At 36.9% G+C, this 24,591-nt stretch overlaps 1 protein-coding gene across 11 annotated transcripts in view; it reads left to right on the forward strand.

Annotated features, from left to right (window-relative positions):
• Positions 1-24,591, forward strand: part of kcnc3b (potassium voltage-gated channel, Shaw-related subfamily, member 3b) — a 69,496-nt gene that overhangs the window by 21,798 nt on the left and 23,107 nt on the right. For 9 of the 11 annotated variants that reach the window (XM_077245311.1, XM_077245317.1, XM_077245320.1 and 6 more), the window contains 2 exons: positions 435-1,101; positions 22,027-23,032. In XM_077245311.1, coding sequence (XP_077101426.1) covers positions 484-1,101; positions 22,027-23,032 — 1,624 coding nt within the window. In that variant the 5' untranslated portion in view covers positions 435-483. The remainder of the gene's footprint in view (positions 1-434; positions 1,102-22,026; positions 23,033-24,591) is intronic. The other 2 variants (XM_077245321.1, XM_077245315.1) reach the window with 1 other exon arrangement.

A 24,591-nucleotide genomic window follows, 5' to 3' on the forward strand; every position in this document is an offset into this window, starting at 1 on the left:
GTTCCATAACGAATCTTTAACATCCATGGATCTTTTCCATTGCACAAATGGTTCTTAATAGTGGCTCTTTTTGGAACTGTTCACCGAAATGTTCTTTGGGGAAGCAAAAATTAGAGGGGAGGGGGGGAGGGGGGCAATTCTGGAATCTTTATTTTTAAGAGTGTATGACATGCATGCATTCTTTAATCTTGATGTTGATGTCACAAAATCATGCCTCAATTACGCGCATACATGAAGCAACTTTTGCCAACAACAACAAAAAAAACCCACACAAGGTCACATGGCAACCTTCATGTCACTGCAGTATTTTTGGCATATCAATAGCGGACCCCTGTATGATGTGCAAGATCCCTACCTTATAACTTTACTAAACATCTTCCCTCTTTCTCTCCCATACCCCCCCCCCCCCCCCCCCCCCCCCCCCCCCCCAACAGACCTCTCTTCTCTCCTCCCCTCTCCGTTTTTCTCCTCCTCTCCTTCCCTATGCTCAGTTCGGTGTGTGTCTCCTCATTCAAAGGGCGCAAGGGTGGGAACAAGTCGTCCAACAAAGCATGTTACAGCGCCGACATGACTTGCCCGTCGGAAAGCGAGAAAATCGTCATCAACTGCGGCGGCGTGAGGCACGAGACGTACCGGAGCACGCTGAAGACGCTTCCCGGGACGCGCCTGTCGTGGCTCACTGAGCCGGACGCCTTCAGCAACTTCGACTACGACGCGAAGTCAGACGAGTTCTTCTTCGACAGGCACCCGTCCGTCTTCTCGTTCATCCTCAACTACTACCGGACGGGCAAGTTGCACTGCCCTAACGACGTGTGCGGCCCGCTGTTCGAGGAGGAGCTCGCCTTCTGGGGCATCGATGAGACCGATGTGGAGGCGTGTTGCTGGATGAACTACCGGCAGCACCGGGACGCGGAGGAGGCGCTGGACAGTTTTGAGACGCCCGAGCCGGAGGTACCGGACGATGACCCTGCGCTCGCGGGGGACGGAGACCTGAAGCGGCTCTGCCTGCAGGAGGACAACAGGAAAGCGGGCTGGTGGCGCGTGTGGCGACCCCGGATCTGGGCGCTCTTCGAGGACCCTTATTCATCCAAATACGCGCGGGTGAGTGTTCAGCACCTCTTTACGCATGGACAGCTCCTTTAACTGGGTTAACTCATGATGCTGGTGGGCTGAAATGTTGTCGAATCCATGAACTTAGAACCTGATTAGTGCATCCAAGTGTTCTTTGAAGACCCAAAATGTTGTATGCATGAACTTGTTTGTTTGGTAACTGTAGGTTTTAGGTTCCAATACCAGGAGGATTTGTCCATTGTGCTCTTGAGTTTGAGCATTTAGAAAATTTACACTCTTCTTCTTTAGTGGTTCTTTATAAGTTATTTAGGTTATTAAAATATTCTTTAAACTATAAGGAAAAAAATGGTTCTTTTTAAGAACGTTTGATTCATTTGGGAACCTATACAGTAATGCATCGCTTTAAACCCCCTTTTGCAAATGCAAAAATAAAAGTTCTTTATCAAGAACCTTTTAAATTTGCATTGCATAAAATGATCTTTAGAAAATGTTCTTCACACTAAGAAAAAAATGGTTCTTTTAAAAACTTTTTTTTGAAAGGCTCTGTAAAAACTCGCTTTATTTTTTACAAGTGTTCACTTTTTTAGCCCCCCTTTATGAATAGACAAATCCTTAGTATATACTTCTGCAAACCAGCTGAACTAACTTGCATAGTTTAACATAAAGGTTGGACATGTTGAAAGTGAAAGTTCAACTGCCATAACCGTTGTTCAGATATCATTGTGCCCTTGAATAAGACGCCTGACCTCAGGTTACTCCAGAGGGATTGAACCAGTAATTAGTCACCTTTGATGAAGGCATCAACTAAATGAGTAATTAAGAAATCTGTGCACTCTTATTCCTTCACAAGGGATGCTAAATACTTAATTGTATTTAACTCAACTTTTAACTGTGAGATGGGAGGTTGTTGTGCCTTTATGCTTGTTTTTACTTAATTAGTAAATCTAGATGCTATAGTTACTCATATATACATTGGTGAGTGTGGATATTTAGGTAGCATTTTGTAGTTTGTTAACCTACTTTAAGGTGATGCGCCTAGTGGGTTGATAACTGAACGTTTGTAGGTTCATATCCCATGAGAGTTGAAGTATCACTGTGCCATAAAGCAAAGATACGTCACTTAATAAGTGTACAGTAAGAACCTTTTTATAGTAAGTGTCTTTGGATAAAAGTGTCAGATAATGGCTAATTAGTAGGTAATTGTACATTCTGGAGTAGTTAAAGATTCGAACTGGTAATTGAGAAGTTGTGGGATCATGAAACAATTTTCACTGGGAAATTGCTTGTAAAACGGCAATTAAAATATTGAATTGAACACGACATTGTAGAGTAGAAAGGCTGAAATATTTTCTTGTAAAAATGTGCCCCAGTAAACTTCATTTTATTCACCATTTCAAAAATATTTTGACAGTGTTGATCAAAACATTTAACCTGAGATTGTAAGTCACTGATAAAAGCATCAGCTAAAAGAGTAATCGTGCAGTAACGTGTGTGTTTGCAGTTCCTCCATCATCATCATCATCAGACTGTTGCAGTGACTGGAGAAAGTTGCATGATTTCAGTAGTTGACCCAAGCTGGTTAAATGAGTTTTGAAGGGTGCAGTTATCAGCCTCTAAAAATGAACTGGATATTCCCCCAGAATCACACATTGCATCACCATCAACCATCCTAATATTTCTGCGTGTAATTGCATGTTATCGTGGCCCATTATGCAGGAGCCCCTCTTCGATTCATCTGCAGTCTGAGTTTCAGCTATTTTAAAGTGTTGCACCTTTCAGTAGCAGCCACCATTACTGCATTTATAGCCCATAAACACACTGCTCTTATGAATCTTTTATGCTTCTGATTCCCGACACAGGAAACACAGACGCTTGTTTCTTTTTCGCATCCTTGGTCATTTTCATTGAAATGCGGGCTTGTGTTTTCAGAGCGAATAACGTTCAATCTGATGCGATTATAACTGCTGATACAGGACGGAACGGTTGCTGCTTCAGAGACAGGGTGCATTTGATTGATATTGCACAAATATGATAGACTATCACTCATATTTTGGCTCAGAGGCATAGTCAAATATTTGAAAACAAATGCCCCAGTGTGTGCATACACTGTTGGTGTGTGTGGATGTATCAGGTTCAGCTGAGGAAGTGAATTGAGGTTTTGTGTATACAGAAAATCTATGTGCATTTGTCAATGGTGACTCACTTATAGCAGGCCATATGCTTTTTAAAGTTATTTTATCAGCATGTTTGGTGATTATCACATGCTGTGGCGTGTCTTTCATGATTTTAGATGGAATTGAGATGCATGGCTGTACAATTCAAAAGCTTTTCAACATGTTATGTCACAGAGGCACTCTGATCTTCCTATCTGAAACTAGATATAATGATTTTACCGTGTGAATTTTTAGGGAAGAGCTTAAAAGTATCATCCACATATACATAGACGAGACATATGCACAATCGCTGTCTGCTGTGTTTGTGCGATTACACCTGGATTTAGACTGATACATGAGGAATGCATCTTCATCGTCCAAATGTCACTCGCTGGTCAATATTTGCCACAGTTCATTCACCTTGTTGTCAGCCGGGGTTTACTGTATAGTTGTTGCTGAGCACATGCAAGCATTAACATGCATGTTTGCATATGGTAAACACAAAATAAATTAGTGGTCGAACTATAAAGGTTTTTAATGTCCAGTGCTGACTGATATCTAGAGAGCAAGGGGACTGATGGCAGATATAAGCAAGGGAAGTTTATTAATATAGCACATTTCATACACTATGGCAATTCAAAGTGCTTAACAGAAAAGACTTACAAATAAAATAATCACAATAAAAGCAAGGAAAATTAAAACACTTATAAGAGACATTAAAAGAGATATATGATACAGTTGATGAAAAGACGATACATAGATAAACTTCTCATCTGGCAAAACAGCGGTGTATCATATTTCTCCCAGTTTTACTGTGAGATTTTCCCATGGTGGTTACACTGTGTCTGTGGTGTTCTTTCGGCGCGCATAAGACAACTATTGGACATTTCCGATGGACCCGATTTATCCCTAAAAGCGGACAGGAGGAGCTCTGGCTCATACAGTGGAGATGTATGAAAAGCATTTGAATTTTTAAAATTTGAATCACATATTTAAATGATTTGCTACCATTCAAAATTTTGGGGTCTTTTTTTCTCAAAGTAATACTTTTATTCAGCAAGGATGCATTAGATTGACCAGTGAATACATGTATAATGTGACAAAAGATTTTTATTTCAAGTACAGTAAATGCTGTTCTTTTTCATCAAAGAGTTCTCGGGGAAAAAAATGTCTCAGTTCCACAAAAATATGAAGCAGCACAACTGTTTTCAACATTGATAATACTAATAATTAATGAATATAATAAGTACAATTTAGTGACGGCAAATAAGATGCAGAATTTAAATTAACACTATTTTACACTTTTTGGACATTATTCATAATTAAAGGAGAACACATTTCTTGATAAATCATTGATAAATCCATCCTACTTTATGCTGTTTAAATTGAATTGAATGGAGAAATTTACATAACGATTTTTACACAGAAATTGATTCTGCCTGTGTTTCACGCGTAACGCTTATTTATTCCAACATATTTGTGCAAAAAACACTTTAAAAAAAAGAGAACATGGTTTCTCACAGAGCATTTGACTGGTGTCACAGTGCTCTGTTTCTCTCCGATCCGTAGCCTACAGTTACACTCCAGTGATCTATCAGGACTAGACTAGACAAAAAGGACGGACAGTGGAAGGTGAAAGAAAGGATATCGCAGGCGTGATTTAAAGCCACTCGCTATACATTCATCATGCGGGTGAAGTGTGAAACATTTATGAGCTGAGTGATAATCTTCATGTTTTTCATACCAACATCAGTTCTCTCCGAGATTCCAACACACACACACACACACACACGCACACACACACACACACACACACACTGGCGTGCAACACTGCTGCAATCCTGCTCTCCACGCAGTCTGAGCTGTGCACTAGAGCAAGGCATGAGCGAGAGAGGGTCAGATGTAAGGAATATGGGGGGAAACAGAGATGGAGGAAGCTGAGCTATGAGAGATGGAGGGAGATGGATATTTGAGAGGGGGAGTGGCTGGAAACGAGAGGATGGGGGGAGAGGAATGCATTATGGACTCATTTTAACATCTTCAATTATGACTAAAGGCACCGAACGCCTTTCTTCCTCACTCTCTGTGGACTATTGACTGATAGTTTATCGATCACTCGAGTCTGTCTCTGTGAAGGCATCCGATCAACACACACACACAAAGACTGCACTGCACTGCAAGTAATACTGTGCCGTTGCATGTGACACTTCTGAAGGTTATTGAGAGCGAATTATCTAATGTATGTATTCTAAATGCTCATGCAGAGATCAAAACTTATCTCATGAATATTTACATTTGATGTTTAGGACTAATTTTAGCATTTTTTGGCATCCTTTCTGTGGTGATTTATATTCCTTTTTTTTCTGACGATGGGTTTGTTTTATTGAAAGCACAGTGAAATGGTAACATACAGTAATATACAAAAACACTTAAAAGTGATATTCACCCAAAACAAAAACATAATTTACTTACCCTCATGTTATTCCAAACCTGTAGGAAATTTTTTACACTGTAAAAAATATATTATGGATAATATATGTATAAATTACATTATTGGAGTACAATTTACGAGAAAATACAGGAACATTTTACTTACGGACTTTATGTATAGTGTATTATTATAATGTACTTTATAAGGCAATATAATATTTGCAGATTCATTGTTACATCTGAAATTGGTTGTTTGTCATGTGTTTTAATGCATTATACTTTCTAAAAGTGTAACAATGAATAGACAAGTATTATAATGTATTTTTACTGTGGTTACAATTATTCATGAGAGCATACAATGCATTATAAGGTGCATTAGAAAGCATAATTAATGCATTACCGAAAATACTGTTGAGTTTTTCTACTTCAGAATTTTGCATTTAATTCAGTTACTTGCTGTTTCTTTAAAATAATTTGTGAAATTCACTAGCAATTTCTGAGTGTAAATTGTTTCTGTACCAAATTTTGTTCAGTGTATGTGTAACACACAAAAAAGACAATATTTAGAAAAGAATCAGTATGACTTTCATTGTATGGACAAACACATTCTTCCAAAAATCATCTTTTGTATAAGGAATTAAAAATTTTGGGTGAACTTTCCCTTTAAGACACAACTCCATGTGTGAATGCCATTGCATTAGATACAAGTTTGTGAAGAGAGAAGCTTGTACAGCACATGCCATTTGTTCTGTGATTTTATTATCTAATGCACTGACATTCAGATGATTTAAAGTGAGGCTTAAATGGCCAAATACTTTTTTAGTTCAGCTGAAATGTACAGAGGGAGAAACTGTTATGAGTGTCATGGAGTTATCACTACAGCATAAATACAGATCTCAGGCAGCATGTGTGAAAAAGGTACGAACAAATCACGTGATGCTTGTGGCTTGATTTCAAGTGACATATTGCTTGAGAAGGAGCAGAGATTTAAAAAGACTTACTGAGCACCTGTTTGTCATCCGTCTTCCATATATAGGAGACATTGTTGGCACATTTACAGATGCAGGATAGATAGATAGATAGATAGATAGATAGATAGATAGATAGACAGACAGACAGACAGACAGACAGACAGACAGACAGACAGATAGATAGATAGATAGATAGACAGACAGACAGACAGACAGACAGACAGACAGACAGACAGACAGATAGATAGATAGACAGACAGACAGACAGACAGACAGACAGACAGACAGACAGACAGACAGACAGATAGATCCATATGAATCTGGTTTAGTCCAAATTGTCTGAAGAGACTCGATCACTTTAGGATGAACAGATTGAATTTAGGCTTTTATTTACATTTACATTTTTATTAACATACATTTATAAACATTGATCAGCGAACGTAAACAGAAGCTCAACCGAAACTGCTTGACTCGCGAGAAAAAACCTCATTGGTTCTTGCTGAATCTCACACGTGATGCGTAACACGAGAATGAACCTCATTGGTTCTTGCACGTCAAGTGAACATGCTTGAGCTTCTGTTTACCACAACTGATGTGTGCGTTGATGAATGTTTATATGTGAATAAAAACTTAAATGAAATCTGTTCATCATATAAAGCGATCGAGTCTCTTCAGAAAATTTGGAACAAACCGCTTAATTCATATGAATTATTTTTACGATCTCTATGAACTTTTTGAAGCTTTACAGTGGAAGTTGATAGATGAACAAAACAACAAAATAAACAAACGTCGAACAGAGGGCAAAAAGAGATCGTGACAGAGCTTAAAATAAAACAAGAATCAACATTAGCGAGAACTGAGGGAATTTAAATGTTGTAAATGCAACGCAGAGATGGTGTTTTTATTACTCAATAGGTGAGTAATATTGAACAGATAAATTGCCATACAGCTCTCTAAAAGAGTTCACTGTAATAGCTCATTTTATTATGGTTGTTGTAGCTCTGTGTCTATTAACGGGTAAAGCGACAGTAACGTCTTCAGCTAGTCAGCAGTAGATAATCATATTCATCCACAGTCATGCAGAGCTGAAGCACAACCAAAACAATGTTCTTTCGCAAAATGCATGCAGTTAAGGTCTACCTTTAAGGAAATATAACTCGTTTTAACCTGTTGTTGACACTGATGTCCAGTAACTTGTACTATACTGTCTTTTTACTCTGATAACATGGTAACCTGCATGTGTTTGACATTGTCATCACCTCAGACATGAAGGTCATGTCTAACAGTAAAGGTTGCTGTAATTATCTTGTAATCTAGACCGGTCTCATATATAAGTGTTTGACAGAGAGTCTGCTTCCATCAAGAGTTCTGGGACGCCCAGTCCCGAAACGGTCACCGTGATTTTGCCAAGTAAGATATGTTCCTGGATCAACATAATTTGTTGAACCTGGAATAACATTCCTGTCCCAAAATTTAGTCCTTACCCTATCCCTACTCCTAAACCTAACCCTACCCATAACCTTTCCCTAAAATCAGAGGGAAATGATAGGTGAATAACACTGATGTTGAAGCACCTTACCCTGGTTCTAAGCCTAAACTTGACATAAACTGTAAACTTGTCCCTCAAATCTGATTGGTTGATCTGAAAGTTGTTCAAGGATCAACAAAGATGTTGATCCAGGAACATGTAGTACTTGGTGAAATCACGTTCACCGTCCCGAAACACCTCTTCCCGTCGGGCCCAATCATATCCACGGGGTTCCTGAGTCCCATAGCAGTCGTATTGAACAAAGTGCTTTGGGCATCAGCTTTTTGTGACATTGGCAAGTTTAGCCAGAGACGCTGTGTTTTGCCTAGAGAATGAATGAAATCTGAGCTGTGCTGACACATACACACCTTTAAACACAAATGCACACAAACACTGTCTCTTGACAGTCTTGCATGCTTCTTCAACACATACTTATGCACAGCGGGGATAATTGTAACACTTTTTGGTTTTTGCTAATTTATTCAGAAAATGAAGTCTAAAATGCTTTGAACTTTTGCTATAAAAACATCTTTGACATATTAATAAATGTCAGTCATAAAAAATTCTGTAAAGCTGCTTTGAAACAATGCGTGTTGTGAAAAGTGCTATGAGCCTACAATTAAACTTAAAATTAATTTAATCATAACTGAGTTGAATAAAATTAAGCTTTAACTACATGAGCATGGAAACTTTAGAATGTGAGATAATAACGGCTTAAAATGATCCATGATTTGATTTATTGGAAATGTGACCGCATAATTCCAGAATTAATAAAGGCATTTTTACTTGCTCTTTACAAATATCAACGTCTAATGTAAATTAGACAGTCTGTTGTTGGTTGAGGTAGAGGACTGAAGTCTTGCTTTCTTATCCTGATCCTGATCCTGATCCCAGGACTGCTGTAATTTTGGTCAGTCTGCTGTGATTTTTGCACCCGTTTTTCAGGCCTGGGCCATAAAAACACTGAAACATGCATGCACAATCTCATAAACATACATTACTGCTTCACTCTACAGAGTTTTGCTGTTTTATATACGCCATGGCCTACAGAGGCAGAATGCCGTAACAGAGAAACACTTTAACAGAGAAAAGTGGTTTCAAAGTTCATTTTGATTGATTTGATGTCAATTTCACACTGCATTTTCTCTGAATCTCTGTATAGTGGAGCCAAACCCAACTGTCACAGGACAGATCATAGTTTAAAAGACCCATTTACAGTCATAACTCGATTTTGACAAAATGCATAGTTACTCTCTTTTGCCTTTGCAGAGCAGTGCATCTCTGAGAGACAAAGAAATATCTTTCGAGCCAGTGAAGTTTTTAATAAAACTTTGAAAGTTGGCTTGACAAAGCATTGTTTAAAAAGTTTTAAACCACACAAAAAAAAAAACATTTTAAAAGCCTTGAAGTTTGAAGATAGATACTGCAGATAAACAGACCGACTATCGTTCAAAAGTTTGGGGTTTAAAAATTAACTGGCCAAGCAGAACTAATTTCAGAGTAAATTGTGCATAAAACGATTATGTAAATTCAGTGGAACAGTGCATGTATGAAACATTTATGAATGATTTACTGATTAATGGTTAACAGACAATTTTCATAAAAACTAGGATTGAAGAATTCTAATAAGTGTAAAATAATGTTTAAAAATAATGTTTATTGCCCTATCAATGCATCGTGCACATTTTTATTTTTTATGAATTTTGAGTAAAATACATTTTCATGAAACATGAGCAGAACTAATATCTTTGTAAATTGTGCATAAAACTTGCATAAATTGTTGCACTGTAAATTTAATGGGACTATTTACAGTACAGTTGGTGTTGGTAAGAAGTTAAATGTCATTCTAATATGCTGATAATATGAAACATTTCAATGTTGAAACCATTTGTGCGGATTTAAATGTTGGTGGAAACCGTTTCAGGATTCTTTGATGAATAGAAAGTTCAAAAGAACATTTAAAAAAAAAATAGAAATCTTTGTAACATTATAAATGTCACTTTTGATTAATTTCATGCATCCTTGCTGAATATAAGTATTCATTTTGTTAAAACAAAAATCGCACGGACCCCAAGCTTTTAAACGAAGTGATGTAGTGCAGATTTCATCATTTTTAATAAACTTTTGTGCGTCACAGTCGAAGAACACTTCATTTCCCAGAACCTGTTTTGTATTTTCTTTCAATTGCATTCCAGTAAACTCCAGTAGTCCTGTGGTGAGATGATGTCCTGATCTCAGTGTTCTTCATTAAGGTCCAGAGGAGCTTGACCTGTAGCAGCTTCCAGCATCATGAGCTCAGAGACACTGGCGTCCTGCTCCATGAATATTTTATTGGCAGTCTTGACATGGCTTGAAAGGATGAGCAGATGAACAGCTCTTATGTGACGGTGTTGGAGTTGGCGTCTCCCAGGGGCCTTGCATTCGGGCTCCTGGTTGCTTAATTGACAAAGACAAGTATACTGTCACGATTTTCACAGCTGTCCCTCCACATTCCTCATGATGTTCTCGAAGGGCAGCTCCATGATCTTGGTCTGGAGGCTCATACTTTTTTTTGTCTTCATGTGCACTGCATGTACACTAAGCTTGGATTAAATACGATGTTTTCATGCTTTTGAAAGAAGTCTCTTCTGCTCACCAAGGCTGCATTTATTTGATTAAAAAATAAAAAGTGAGATATTATTACAATTTAAAATAACATTTTTTATTGTAATATATTGTAAAATGTAATGGAAACACTTAATTTTACAGTGCGTTAACTTACGTGTACTTACAGTGTACTTACCTAAGAAAGAACTGGGTAATATATGGTAAGTACATGGGTTAAGGGCAGGTTTAGAGGTAGGTTCAGGGTTAGTACCTAGTTATTACCCAGTTATTGTAATTACTATAATAAGTACATATTGTATATACATGGGGAACAGGACTGTAAAATGAAGCGTTACCAATGTAATTTATTCCTGTGATCAAAGCCACATTTTCAGCATTACAACTCCAGTCTTCAGTGTCACATGATCCTTCAGAAATCATTCTAATATGATGAATTGCTGCTCAAGGAACATTTCTTACTATTGTCAATGTTACTGTTTTTACTGTATTTTGATCAGATAATGCAGCCCTGGTAAGCAGATGAGAAAAACCTTTAAAAAAGCGTAACTTTTGACTGGTATTGTATTGGAGAAGTGCTCACATGTACTAGGCTGTGACTCTTGAGAGTATAAGTGACTGGCGCCAGAGCTTCGAAACATCCGACAGAAAGGGTTTCAGTTTGCCCTGACACAGGTGTGTGTGTGTCGATGAGTCAATCTCTTTAGTTTCATGTCTGTTCCACAGGGAACCCGAGATCAGGCCTGCTGGGTAATTTCATCTCAGTGATAATTGGAACTTCCTGTAGCGATGAGATCATATCCTGCTGAGCCACATCAGAGCAATAGCATCACACCCTGGTGTGTGGCTCAAAACACACACACACACACACACACACACACACACACACACACACACACACACACACACACACACACACACACACACACACACAGATGCTTCATCTTCATATTTGAGGCCGTTCCATCATTAATGGGATGTGGAATATTGGGAATGGGATTTCCTGTTTTTCAGTTGAGGCTCATGTGGATTGGGAAGGTGGAAGTTTGTCCTTGGGATCTTTGTTTCCAATTAACAGATACATGTAGTTGAGCTATAAAGTGATGGCCATGGTTTAATGTTCTCTAACGCTTTTCTAATTATTGACAGCAGTAATTCCATCCTTCTCTGAGGAGCAGTTTTATTCTCAGCCTTAAGTAGCCATAAATATTTTATCTTAACCTTTTTGTAAGTGTACCACAGTATTCACATGGTATTACGTTTTTTTTAGCAAGGATGCATTAAATTGATCAAAATATTTCTATTTCAAATAAATGCTGTTCTTTCGAACTTTCTATTCATCAAAATTCTGAAAAAAAATATTTCAACTAATAATAATCAGAAATGTTTCTTGAGCAGATTAGTTTAAAATAAGTTCACATAGAAAACAGTTACTCGTTGGTTGATAGATTTAGACTTTTAACCAGCATTCTATTTGATAATCACTAGTTTAGTAATTCAAATTTTTCTTTTTAACTTCATTTGTCTTATTTCTCCCTCTGGTCATTTTTTAGTTTGCTTATTTATTTGTTTCTTTATTTTGCTGAGTCAGGAGAACTGTCCCAACGTGTCCGTGTCTGGGAGACAGGACAAGGGCAACACACACAAACACACACACACACACACACACACACACACACACACACACACACACACACACACACACACACACACACACACACACACACACACACACACACACACACACACACACACACACACACACACACACACACACACATTCTTTTACTAAAGCATGACCTTGGACAGGTGGACACGTTGTAGATAAGTGACACCAGAGTCACTTTAACTTAGCAAAGCCTTTACAATTTCAACAAAGCATTTCCCTAAATGAAGACATAATATCACTTTTGGCCGCTACTGTAGAATATATATATATATATATATATATATATATATATATATATATAAAAAAAATTTTTTTTTTTTTACTATATATATATACAAATCTAATATAATTATTAATGAATACATCTTACTTTGAGGATACCCAAAGGAAATTTTGTCATGGTTACTTGGTTTACAACAATAGCAAAGTACTTTTTTTTTGGTTCCCATGCAAGAAAACAGCTAATAAATCATACTCAATAAAGTGTTTTTAAAAAAAGTAAAAATTCAGAAAGTTTTCTGTGATGGGTTAAGGGATAGAATATACAGTTTGTACAGTATAAAAATCATAATGTCTATGGAAAATCTCCATGAAACATGGAAACCAGTGTGTGTTTGTGTGCGTGTGTGTGCGTTTGTTTGTTTAGCCATCTGCTCCTCCAGGATAGATGTCCAGCGTAGCCAATGCTAAATTCATCACTTTGACTTTCTGCTCGATTCAAGAGACACACACACGTAAAGGTGAATGCAATGCATGTTTTTATGGCAGGATGAAAAAAAAAAGTTCCCATGTTATCATGCGCGTACCCACACCGTGACTTTGCCGTTTCTCTTACAAAGCAATTTTCTGTCACAAAAGCTTTGTTAGATTAAGGACAAAGATAGAGCGAGAGGAGAGAAATAGAGAGCGATAGAGAGACTGCGAGTGAATGAGACAGGAGCGGTGGGAAAGAGGGTGGGCTGTGGCGCAAGGACAAACGTACATGGCAACACTGCAGTCTTCTAGAGAGAATACAAAACAGGCATGATGCTGAGACCCTCGTGGTCCCGCACGCAACAGTGTGTGAGCTTCCTGCCTTTTCAAGCAATGGCAAAGAAATGCACGCTTTTGTGCATCATGTTTTACACAAAACGTGTCAGAATAGCAGTGCACTACATGAAGAAAGTGCATTCAGGTGGTTGTTTGCATGCAGCTGTGCATGTGAAGTAACGTTCACACATCCTTGTAATGCACCAATGGCACGTGTGAACCGGTGTTGCACGGTTCTGTCAGTCATCATAGAGGGGCATAGATGCACACACACACAAAAGCACACATTGTCCCTCTATGACCTTCAGCATCCCGCAGTGTCCTGTGTTACATCAAATGACCGATCACTCTCTCTCTCAGGTGTCTCTCCTGATGTTATGGGTCGTTCCCATGTGACAGGGAGCTTGATATATTTCCTCATTTGCTAATGCATGAGTGTGTCCACTTTTACGTCTGTTCAGAGTCGATATGCATTTCTAGAAATGTATAAATCTCAATTATGCATTTAAATTTCAGATTGTGAAACTTATTCAGACGAAGCGGTTAATTAAGAAAATAAGCCTCTTTGCGAAGCGTGTTACAGTGATTTTGATTTTGAGTTAATAAGCGTTTTTAGGCATGATGTGAAGTGGTAAAGCATGGTAAATCACTATAAAACATCACCGAGCGGCTGTTTTTTTAAACGGCACAAAAGCAATATGATAAAAGACATAGGTGTTAAATAAATAGTAAGTTTTATTATTAAAAATAGTAATTGGATTAAACATTTAAAAGTATATTATTATAATAATAATTGCTGTTGGAAATTCAGCTTTGCCATTACAGGAATAAATTACATTTTAAAGTATTCCCAAATAGAAATCAGTCATTTTGAATAGTAAAAATATTTCACAATATTTAATTTTTTTCAGAATTTTTAGTCAAATAAATGCAAAAATATTTTATAAAAAAAATTTTTGTGAGCGTCTCAATTGTTGATAAAAAATATATTCTTAGATTTACTTTTAAAAGAAAGGAATGGAAGCTTGTTTCCGTGACTGAATAAACAATTAAAAAGGTAATTGCAACTTTTCTTTCTCGCAATTCCGACTTTTTTCTAATTGCGAGTTTCTGGGAAAATTCTCAATTCTGGGAAAAAAAAGTCAGAATTCTGAGATATAAACTTGGAATTTTGTGAGATAAAAAGTCGCAATTGACCCTTCGCTAAGCCCCGCCCTCCTTAGTTACTGTTGCTACGCCTGTCAAGCTTTCGCGTCTAGCACATCTATTACAGTGTGTATGCACCGGTGTCAGACATTCCCAATGAGATAATAAGTAATTTTTGGCGAACATGTGAAATATCTGAGAGTATGTATGTACGTATACTGAATACTGAAGTACTGCAGTATGCATTCGAGGGATATATCCACGACATAATATGCAACCGATTAGAGAATAATTTAATAAAAATTGAAGCTAAAGCCTATAGTCGCAGCAGCCGCCTCATACGCTGACCATTCACATGGGAAACACACAAACAGCTATGTTCGTGCACAACAGGGTAAGTGAAATGTGAAACTAATCTAATAATTATAAATCAAACAGTTTATCCATAAATCTTGTGGAATAACACTAACACCGGGAGAGCCGCAATCGGATTGGGTTAAAGTTACTCAGTCAGGGGTAGTAACGTTAGGCCGTGGATTTTTGTTGATCCTGTGGACATGTAGTTGTGAATGGGGTCTCCCACACTGCTTGATCCACGCACATCATTTCTCCCCTTGGCTTTTAGATTTTCGGGAAGAAAAAAAGTTACACTCCCCCGTCCAAACTTTTAGGACACGGGTATCAGATTTGCACAATCCATACGCACAACGCTTCGGCATGTTTCCCTCGCTCGAAAGCTTGCCAGACCTCCCGCGCATAGTTACGGTTGCTAAGACACGATTGGCCAGTGGCGGTTTTCAGGCGTGGCTTAGCGAAGTAAAGTTCTGTTGACTAAAGGGTCAATTATCTTTTTTATTATCTTTTTTTATTTCATGGCAGAAACAAGTCTCCATAGAAAGTTGCTTTTAACCAGCAGTCTATTTTTTTAAATCACCACAACAGCAATATAATAAAAGACATGATGTTCAATAAATAGTAAGTGTAATCATTAATAATTATAATAATTGGATTTACAAAATCTTAAATAATAAAAATAAAAAATTGCCCAACTTTTCTTTTTTGTTTAAATGTTTTTCCAGTCTTGCAAATTTTGCATCCATTTAGATTGCACCCGTCTTTGAATGTGTCTCATCCAATCGGAATGTAGAGTCTGCGTTTTGTAATTTAACTCTTCCTATTGTCATATGTGATCTTCTCTCATCTTCATCGCATCCATTAAAACATGCTGATGTTTTCAGGTTGCGGTCAGATGTACCGAACTGAACGCCTGTGGCATGTGACATCACACTACAGGCCTAATACTAATACACACTAATACTCTGAACTGAACGCTTGGGCTCTTTAACATGCTTGAGAAGGCTGAACTTCAGTTGGCAGGAATGATCTAGTCTAGACATCGTGAGAGAGTGTGTTTGTATAATAATCCCTGCAGGTTCTGACGGATGCTTACTGCACAGTACATACTTTATATACTGTATGAGATAATATTCAGTGCTAAATGTTTCATGTGTACATTTCATTTAACAAGTGGCATTTTCATATTTTGATGGGATTGTTCACCTAAAAATGAATATTTACCTTCATGTAGATCTAAAAGTGTATGACTTACTTTCTTCTGTGGAAGTTTTATAATATAATTTTCTATTTTTTTATTTAAGTTTTTTTGATCCATACAATGAAGGTCAATGCAGTTTGGTTCTCAACATTCTTCAAAACATCCTCTTTTGTGTTGCACAGAAGAAAGAAAGTCATACAGGTTTTGGAACAACATGAGGGAGAGTAAATGATGACAGAACTTACATTTTAATGTGAACTATCACTTTAATTTGGATCTGATGAAATAATGAGTCAAGAGATGTTAAACATCATGCTGGATATATTAACTCATTACACTGGAAATAGAACAGTAGGGCGCTTTGCATTGTTGGATGCAGTACAAAACAGTTTCTGTTTTTCCTTTAAAGCAGGGTTAGGTTTAGAAAAGACATTTTCTATTTCAGATAAATTCTGTTCTTTTGAACTTTTTAGTTTGACAACTGTTTTCAACATTGATAATTACTAGAATTGTTTTTTGAGCAGCAAATCCTCATATTAGAATGATTTCTGAAGGATCATGTGACACTGAAGACTGGAGTAATGATGCTGAAAATTCAGCTTTGATCACAGGAATAAATTACAGTTTAAAATATATTCACAAAGAAAACAGTTATTTTAAATTGTAATAATATTTTACAATTTTTACTGTATTTCTGATCAGATAATTTCAGACTTGGTGAGCAGAAAATACTTAATTTTACTTAGTCGCCATGTCCTTTTTAGGATCTTGACACTTGATTTATTTGTTCATTCATTCATTTGCTGAGAGTCGACCTCCTGTGTTGCACAGCAGAATGAACATGTTATGAATGTTGAATGTCATTAGAGCGAGTCGACGATAACAGAATTTTCATTTTCAGCTGAACTATCCCTTTAACATCCGTTTGCAGCTTTATGTTGAAGGAGATTAACAGAGCAGGCCAGAGAAAGAAAGAAAGATTAGAGGGAAAAAAGCAGACGAAGTGACGAGTGACTCTCACACATGCTGTGAGCGATTGCGTTTATTTTAACGTCTCACACTGTAACGTGGTGCACGACGTGCGTGTGTGTGTGAAAGTGTGTGCACACGAGTGTTAGCGTGACTCTAATGACGTGTTTACCGCAGCACAGCTTCATCGCTGTCTCCATGACAACCACTGTGTAGCTTCCTCTTCCTGCACCAAAGACAGAAAGATAGTGAGCGGAGAGAAATACTCACACACTTACACCAAATACCACGGTCTTTGGGACGTGGCAATACCATGTTTTCGACAGTGTAGTATGGTACTATGTTTTGGACATCATAGTTTGGTAATACTGTGTTTTTTGAATATGATGCCATGGTTACCACATGATACCACATTTTGGGATATGATACTATGGTAAAACTATGTTTTGGACATCATAGTATGGTAATGCTGTTTTTTTAACATGTTGCCAAAATACCACATCTTTGGACACAGTACTATGGTAATACTGTGTTTTTTTAGTATGATGCCATGATAATACCACATTTTTGGACATGATGCTATGTTTTTGGACAATATAGTATAGCAATATTGTGTTTTATTTTGGTATAATTCTATGTTTTTGGACATGGTTCTATAGTATGGTAATAATGTGTTGTTTTGAGTTTGGTACTCTGCTAAAACTATATTTTTGTTTCACAATTGTGATTGTATTACCACGTCATTCTTTTGTGGTACTGTATAAATACCATGGTATGTGAATATGGTAATAATACAGTACCAGGGTATAACCATCTGATACCATCAATATATCAATGATACAACACTTTTTTATTTACAAATTACACTAACTCACAACAGAGTGGTTAATCAATAATAATTGTCCCTTTGAATTATGATTTACATGTAAGAAATGTGTTTTTGCATCATATAGTTAGGAAGTGACATCATAGCCTAACTATGATGTCTAGCGTAACAAAAAGACACAATATTTTTATACAAAATTAGATTAAAAATGCTACGTAAACTGAATTAAATATGCAACATTGCGTTATATAATGATATTGTTGCATGTTCACGTTTATCATGGCATACTGTATACTGCTGCATATATTGAGCCTCATTCATGTAACACATGTAAAGTATAAATCATCATTGCATTCATTGTTGCTATAAGTTCAAAGATTCATGAACAAATTACATAGAAATTCCTGCATGTGTTTCATAAATAAGGAGTAAAATAGTAGGCAGTTTACAGTATTTATTATGTGTAGTATGAAGTAAGCAGTATGCTGGTATTCCATGCATTTCTCGTAAATGTTAATCAATCTTGCGAAGGGCGTAAAGTACTAGAGAGTGTGACTTAAACGTGCAACTGGTTTGTCGATTGACTAGTTCCTCCGTTTAAGCGGGCAATATGGAGTCTGACAGAGCACTACTATGAGAGATCATTAGAGAGGGAGAGAGAGAGAGAGAGAGAGAGAGAGAGAGAGAGAGAGAGAGAGAGAGAGAGAGAGAGAGAGAGAGAGAGAGAGAGAGAGAGAGAGAGTGAGAGAGAGAGAGAGAGAGAGACCTGGGCAGAGGAGGCTGGTTACTGCAGCAGTCTGTAACTAGGTCAGGTTGAGACTGAAGACAAACAGAAAGAGAGGGGGCTTGTGGGATGAGGCAGGTACTTTAAAAAGAGTTGTGCGTCCATGTTTACCTGAAATAAGCACCTGTCCTCTTCAGATTTGTCGTTTGCTGTGCTCTTATTTCCACTCGTTTTCTTTGTTTTTCATATTCCTGATTGCATAATTACAAATATTTCCCTTGTTGGGAGTGATTACATGTGCTGTAAATGTGTAAAAAGGCAGAAATGTGCTCATCTTTAATACAGTTTAAAAAAAATGGTGTGGGATTTCCTTTGAAACAATTATCAGTCGGAAATTACTAGTACATTTCACAAATAATGACAAAGAAATTACAGTAGCACATTGAATTAAAAGTGACATTTTAAAGTAAAAATACTATTATATTCTTAATGACATTATTCCAAATATTTCCATTTTTAAGATGGTTTAGAGTGTTTATATGTGCTATAAATATGTAAATGACCAAATGACCTTTGAAAACCGCTTTTATACTGTGCAGGATTTACTTTTAAACAATTTTCAACCAGAAACTGCTAGTAAACATCACAAATAATTACAAAGAAGCGGCAATTAACACACTGAATTAATTTGAAATTTTGAAGTAGAAAGCCTGAAATAGTATTTTAATGTCGGCATGAGACGAAAGTCTTTTCTTCTCTATTGTGACTAATATCGGAGTGAAATGGCTTCAAGAATGAGAAAAAATGTTGGCCGGGACTTGATTTTGTCCTTGGGGAATTTTGGTTTGTTATTGGTGGATCTCATGTGAGTGACAGGTTTCCCCGCCCTCACGCCAGTAAACACATCATCAGAGAAGAGAAGTGATATCGAGAAGAGGGAGGGGAAGTTATTTTGATTAAAAGATTATGAGGGCACATGAATTCAAAGAATAATTATGTGCATGGATAAATCATTTATAATAAATACTGCAAGATTCCATGAGAAATAATCAATTGAACATGGTGACTTTAATGAATGCTTAAATGCAAAAGATTAGAAACAGAGAAAATATCTTTAGCACAATGCACAAGCCTCCGCCTTGATAGAGAAACGTGTGTGTGTGTGTGTGTGTGTGTGTGTTAGAGAGGGAGGTAGATGGTTCAGTACAAATCCTGGGCAGCCTGTGAAACAAAGCAGTCTTGGATGGAGGGATAAATGGAGCGAGCAGATAGAGGGGTGGAGTGAAGGAGAGGCTTTCAACCCTGTGTCTCCTAAATGCCTGGAACATCTCATACACATGAGTGTGTGTGTGTGTGTGTGTGTGTGTGTGTGTGTGTGTGTGTGTGTGTGTGTGTGTGTGTGTGTGTGTGTGTGTGTGTGTGTGTGTGTGTGTGTGTGTGTGTGTGTGTGTGTGTGTGTGTGTGTGTGTGTGTGTGTGTGAGATCTTAATATATAAATACATGTTTGATCTTTCTTTCTTATACTCAGTGTGCAAAGACTTGTGTATTTGAGAGAGAGTTTGCTTCCACAACCAAATGGTTGCATGAATATAATGTTTTTTGGCAGGTTGATTGTGAATTAAACACTCAATTTAATGTGTAAATCTAATTTTAAAAAAAGTCCTAAAGGAGCATCAAGGAGCACAAAAGAGCCCTGGATATCTGAGTGTTTAGTGGGCTTTCATTCTGTGGGTTAGTCGGATGTAAATCTGTTTAAAGGAGAATTTAGGTGAGAGATTATATGAGACCTGCGTGTGTGTGTGTGTGTGTGTGTACGTCAGGACCTAGTTATATATATATATATATATTAATAAAAACTATTTGGAAAATAGTTAAAATATTAAATGGAAAATGTATTTTTTTTATCATTTATCATTTTATCAGAGCTGTGTTCAGTGTTATTGTAGTATTTATATACTGTTATATAATTTATTCATATTTCTAGTTAGCTTTATTTTTATATTTTTAATTTTAGTAATTTTGATATGCACTTTTGACTTTTTTTTTTACAAATATTTTGATTTAGCTTTAATTCTTTTCAGTTTTAGTACATATGTTTTAATTAAACATTTATTTTTGAGTTGCCAAGGCAAAAGTTCAGTAACAGACTGACAGTTCACTTACATGTTTTAAGTTTGAACTATCTTTAAAAATCATGTTCATAATTATTTGAAATTCTCCTATATATTGACTCAATTGTGATATTGTGAACTAACCGATAAGATTTTCATTTTTAAAAATTTAAAGTATACATGTATATATGATTTTAACGATCTATCCAGTATATAACCCTCTTTCTACCATGTCTTTCTATGTGAAGTGATGCTTTGGATAATTTATTATTGAACTGCATTGATCAAAGAATCAGCAGTTCACTTCCTTGCATTGCCACTGATCTGTATGTAAAGCTATGATACTGTATGTCTCCGTTTTTAGAAATATATTGTTTTACTTAAGATCCGCGTTGAACAATTCATTAGGGCATTTTGTTTCTAAATTGATGTCTCAAAGTTATTAGCAAAGTCTTATTATATAACTGAAATAAAATAAGTTTAAATTGAAGTACTGACATTACTAAAACTGAAATAACTGAAATAAAAAATAACTAAATACACACAAAAAAATCTAATAACACAAAAGCACAGCAAAATGTCTAAAACTAAAACTAAAATATTATAATTATATTATATTCAATTATATATAATATATATAAGCTAATTCACAATATTAATACTATATTGTATAATACTAAAACACTATAAATATTTTTTGAAGTAACACCGGTGTCTATCTAATGCATAAATGTAAATGTTATATATAATAATAAATAATGCATAAAGTACAGCACAGTGGATATCTCAAAATGAAGCAAGGTTTGTGGGTTTGTGTTCCACTGTTCTGGCGTAATGGATAAAGCTTCGGACTATAAACTTCCGGACGCTGGTTTGGTCATTAGCTGATAGCTCTGTGTCCTTGAGTAGGGCACTTAACTTCAGTTTACTCCGGAGGGATTGTGTGTGTTATGAGTGTGTAATGCAAGTTCCTCTGGATAAAAGCATCTGCTTACCGGAATAATGCATGTTTGTTAATTCAGTTCAAGTTCATTTGTATAGCTCTTATTGTTTTTAAAACAGGTGCACATAAAATGCTTGTTTAAATGTTTTTGGAAGTATTCATAGTGATATATATATATATATATATATATATATATATGAATAATATTTGACAGTTTTGTATGTTGATTCAAAGTTTGTTTCATCTCCCCTGCTGAACTCACTCTTTCTTTCTTTCTTTCTTTCTCGTTCTTCACAGTATGTGGCGTTCGGATCCCTGCTATTCATCCTCATCTCCATTTCCACCTTTTGCATGGAGACGCACGAAGCGTTCAACACCATCTACAACAAAACGGAGAACGTAACGGTAGGGAACGTGACGAAAGAGGAGATCGTGTACGAGGTGGTCACGGACAGATGGCTCACGTACGTGGAAGGAGTGTGTGTGGTTTGGTTCACCATCGAGGTCTTCACGCGCGTCGTCTTCTGTCCCGACAAGGTGGAGTTCTTCAAGAGCGCGCTGAACATCATCGACTTCGTGGCCATCTTGCCCTTCTACCTGGAGGTCGGTCTGAGCGGGCTCTCCTCCAAAGCGGCTAAAGATGTCCTGGGCTTCCTGCGCGTGGTGCGCTTCGTGCGAATCCTGCGTATCTTCAAGCTGACGCGTCACTTCGTGGGCTTGCGTGTCCTCGGACATACACTCCGCGCCAGCACCAATGAGTTCCTCCTGCTCATCATCTTCCTCGCTCTTGGCGTTCTCATCTTCGCCACTATGATCTACTACGCCGAAAGGATAGGAGCCAGTCCGGACGACCCTACGGCCAGCTTGCACACCAGCTTCAAGAACATCCCCATTGGTTTCTGGTGGGCCGTGGTGACCATGACCACTTTAGGCTATGGAGATATGTATCCGGAGACGTGGTCGGGGATGCTGGTGGGGGCATTGTGTGCCCTCGCGGGGGTGCTGACTATTGCCATGCCGGTGCCCGTGATTGTTAATAACTTCGGCATGTATTACTCTCTGGCCATGGCCAAGCAGAAGCTGCCTAAAAAGAAGAACAAACACATCCCACGAGCCCCGCAACCCGGCTCGCCCAATTACTGCAAGCCGGACGCCCTGGCAATGGCGACGGCCTCGCCCCAGAGGATCCTGGGTAATGTGCTGGGGTCGAGCGGGCTGGCGGGTGGACTGGCGGGTGGATTGGCGGGAGGACTGGCGGGTGACTGTCCTCTAGCTCAGGAGGAGATCATAGAGATTAACAGAGGTGAGACACAGAACAAATACACGCAGATTTAATGACTGTTTTTAACCTTGTTATGGAAAATTCTTTTCATAATTTATTTTTATAGGTTTTGATATTATCACGTGTGAAAGTCGTAAAACAAGAAGTTTCAATAATATGGTTGAATAATTTTAATGATAGTACTGAATAACATTAAGCTTTTGGAGTGGTTGATAGGATTAATGTATCATAATATGATTATTTTGCCTGAAATCCAACAGAAATGTATTTATAATTTTTATATTATATTTATTATATAATATATTTATTATATACATTTTTTTATTATAGTTATTTTAGCTTGAAATCCAACAGAAACGTGTATATATATATATAAAGTTTGGAATCCAACAGATTTTTTCTTATATCTTATATCAAACTTTGTGTTTTTATATTACATATTGTTTTTATATATTATATAATATTATTTTATATTACATATTTCTTATATTTATATATTAAGCTATCTTTGGATAATGATTGATTGACTGTGAATGATTTATGTAGGCCTCTTAAATATTATATATTATATTTATAATTTTATTTTTATATTTTATATAGTGCATTGTTTTTTTATATTTATATATTAATTTCTGTGAACTTAATACTTTGCCTATGAAACTTCAAATCATATTCAAAATTTATAAAAAATACATTAATAAACCACAACCGTCAAAGACATCTGAAAGATATTTAGGAGCTGTGTCGGAAAATGTATTAGTGCATTGTTAAAATGTTATTAAAATGGTACAATGCAACAAAATGTCCTTGCACTGTACAACTCTCTCTCTGTGTGTGTGTGTGTGTGTGTGTGTGTGTGTGTGTGTGTGTGTGTGTGTGTGTGTGTGTGTGTGTGTGTGTGTGTGTGTGTGTGTGTGTGTGTGTGTGTGTGTGTGTGTGTGTGTGTGTGTGTGTGTGTGTGTGTGTGTGTTTTCCAGATGCACTGCTCTTCCTACTAATGTCATGTCTATCATCAATTATTCATTGTTTTTAAAACCTGCAAGTCTCTAATAGTTCTATATGGTCACTATTAGTTCTACAAGGTACAGGACAGGAAAAAGGGCAATGCATAACCTTGCCTAACAACTTATCTTTTTGCTATCACATTAGTTCCAGATAAAGGTGCATAGTAATTGCTTTCATTCAGGACGTGCTAGCTATTTTCTCTTTAAGGAAGAGCAACAACCATTTACTTTATCTACAATTTAGCAGATTTGTTGTTTGCAGATTAAATATATATATATATATATATATATATATATATATATATATATATATGCATGTATGTATGTATGTATATTAGGGCTGTAACGATACACCAAACCCACGATTCGATTCGTATCACGATTTTTGACCCACGATTCGATTCGTATCGCGATTCTATCACGGGGGCGGGGCTTGAGGGGGCGGGGCTTGTGGTGAAAAGAAGAGATTTTGAGAGAAGAAAAAAAATACCGGTATTTTTATTAAATAACATTAGGAAAAACCTGTATAATCTAAACACCAAAGAACAATAATAACTATGCAAATTATTATACTAT

Source organism: Siphateles boraxobius, unplaced genomic scaffold (genome assembly GCF_051911475.1).
Source record: "Siphateles boraxobius isolate OS27281-9 unplaced genomic scaffold, OSU_SipBor_1 26, whole genome shotgun sequence".
Classification (NCBI taxonomy): Eukaryota; Metazoa; Chordata; class Actinopteri; order Cypriniformes; family Leuciscidae; genus Siphateles; species Siphateles boraxobius.